Raw genomic sequence first — 2,577 nt, forward strand, 5'->3', positions numbered from 1 at the left:
CTGTGAGCCATGTCCACGAGGTCATTTCTTTACAGAGATGAAGTAACTTATTTTCTCAGTTCTGAAATGGATTTTGAGGTTTTTTTGTACCATTTTTGGGAGGGAATCATCTGTTTCTTTTAAAGAAAAGCTCTTAGGTGACAGTGGAAAGGGTAGATGGGGAGAGAAATAAGCGGAAATCCCATGGGAAAAAACTTGAAGTCTTTTTAACAGCATCAGATATTTAGGATTTGTTATTCTTACAAATACTTTTAATTTGGACATATTTTGCAGCCAAATTTGCCATGCACTGATAACGTAGCGTTTGATATGGAAAGGCTCACCAGAAACCAGGCAGTTAACCGAAGATCAGCCCTAGGTGACCTCGCCAGCGACAACTCCCTTGGCCTCGAGCCACTTCGAACTTCGGGGATCTCGCCTCTTCCTCAGGATGGAGAACTCACCCCTAGAACAGGAGAGATCAACATCGCAGTAACAAGTAAGTTGGGCCTGCGCCCAGGTGCAGGGCAGGTTTTCCGCTGCTGTTAGGCATGGGGAGACCATTAGAGAGGGGAGCTGAGGTGGACGTGGGGCCAGCGACATAGTCTGTACCCTAGAAAATAATGGGTACTTTTGTCAAAATGGATATTTGGAGTGACAAAACCTGCTTTACAATAGGGAGCTTGCGTGTTGTGTGTAATTGTTAGGAGTAGCTGCCCTGACCAGTAGTTGTTCAGAGGCATGTTTGTCTCAGCAGCTGTTTATAAACCTGTTTTTGAAATGATCATAATGCAAACAGGCATGTTAAAGGGTCACACTGGGACAGACAAAGGAGGCAGCTTCTGGGGAGTGACCATGAGCACCAGTGCTCTCGAGGTTCGATCTGAACGATGACAACTTCAGGAAGAGCCGAGCAGCCTTGGCCACCCACTGTATTTCACACTTACGTGAAGTGTGGTATTTGGCACTTTTCTCTTCGGTATAATTGCACACGAGGGCGAGTGGAGCCAAAGGGAAGTCCGCCTACCAGACTGCTCTTGGGCTGGCCGTGAGCGTCCCGCTGCTGACCCACTGACGAGAGCAGCAGTGCTCCGAGTGCTGACGGCCATACCAGTAGGTGTGAGTGGGCAGCGGCGTGTGTGGCAGACCTTCCCCCGTAACCAGCCAGCTCTTTTCTTCAAGTCCATTCTTTTCGTGTTATTTTCATTTAACAACTCTCCTCCCCATCTCATCACCACTCTGGTGCTGTCGCTCACCTGTCGCTTCAAGCCCTAAGCCTAACGAGACTGTTTACCTCTGAGAGTTGATACAGTGCTAAAGCTGTTGAAAAAGATTTTTCCCTTCACATAGTAAGACTCATTGATGTTTTTCACCAACGCAAAGTTATTAGAAGATGATTTCCCAGGCTTTATTCTATCATTTGTCTAAACTCAAAGAGACTTCGTTCCGTTATAAAATAAGTAAAACTAGTCTTTGATATAGTTTGACTCGTTTCTGACCATTTCCCAGTGATTTGTTTTAACAGCATTTCATATTTTCCTACTTTGGCATTAAGGTTTTGTGGTCTAGATTTTTTTAACTTGAACTAGTGGTAATAAAGGAGACAAAGGTTGTTTATTAATGAGTTTTCGTAGGACCTTCATTGATTGACATTTATTGAGCACCTACTACAACATTAATTCTATTATATTTTATGTAGAAATGACCTTTCAAAATCTGTTTTGATGATAAGAAAATATTATTTCATTTGTCAAATTAATCATTTGTAGAAGAATTTACACGTTAATTAATAAAATTCATGTGGTTAAATTTTACCAAAGGTACCTCTATTTTCCCTCAAAGCCCTGTAGTGCCACAGCAACTACAGTGCACCCACTGTGTGCAAGGCACTGTGCTAAATACACTCTGGGAGGACAGAGGAGACTGAGACCCTGGCTGCAGTGGACCTCTGCTACACGAGCCCTGAGCCCATTCGGTTCGTTACGATGGTGTTTATTTTTTCTGGTTACTAGTTTTTATCAGCGAAATTTCATGTATATATGGATGGTATTTTCAGAATTAAGAAACATAGGCATAATTGAAATTCTAAAAGTTAGTCTGCTTATCATGTATTAAAGTCTCTTAGAAGGAAAAAAAGTAGAGAATGCCATGTTAAGCTTTTGATACAGATGATCAATCATCTTTTAATTTTTTTAAATGCCGGCATACATTTTTCCTAATTTAAAATATATGCAGGTAAAAAAAGTAGATTTTGTATGGGTTCTGAATGTTCATTTTGATGTTAATGAAAACCTTATAAATTCACTGTACCAATAAGGAATATATATATAATCCAAGAAGCAGTGGCTACACTGTTGTCTAAAAGAACGATTTTGTGAAGTCTTTTAATAATACAAACCAAGGTGGGCAGAGAATTCCTCATAGAACTCAGCATCCTGGAATCCTGAAGAACAGCTCACCACCTGTAAAATCCAATGAAAGTAGAATCATCCTTTCTAGGAGAATTCCTAGGCACACGTAGTATTATTGCATAGTTGGAGGACTCGTGGAAACTGGATGCAGAAGCACGCGTGGTACTCACAGCCGTTGCACACAACA

General features: G+C 41.4%; 1 protein-coding gene across 4 annotated transcripts in view; it reads left to right on the top strand.

Annotated features, from left to right (window-relative positions):
- The window catches only part of RNF130 (ring finger protein 130), an 80,626-nt gene that overhangs the window by 46,611 nt on the left and 31,438 nt on the right, over window positions 1-2,577 (top strand). For all 4 annotated transcript variants that reach the window (XM_025040647.1, XM_015598154.1, XM_006923245.1 and 1 more), the window contains exon 6: window positions 274-478. In XM_025040647.1, coding sequence (XP_024896415.1) covers window positions 274-478 — 205 coding nt within the window. The remainder of the gene's footprint in view (window positions 1-273; window positions 479-2,577) is intronic.

The sequence above is a fragment of the Pteropus alecto genome, unplaced genomic scaffold, assembly GCF_000325575.1.
Source record: "Pteropus alecto unplaced genomic scaffold, ASM32557v1 scaffold78, whole genome shotgun sequence".
NCBI lineage: Eukaryota > Metazoa > Chordata > Mammalia > Chiroptera > Pteropodidae > Pteropus > Pteropus alecto.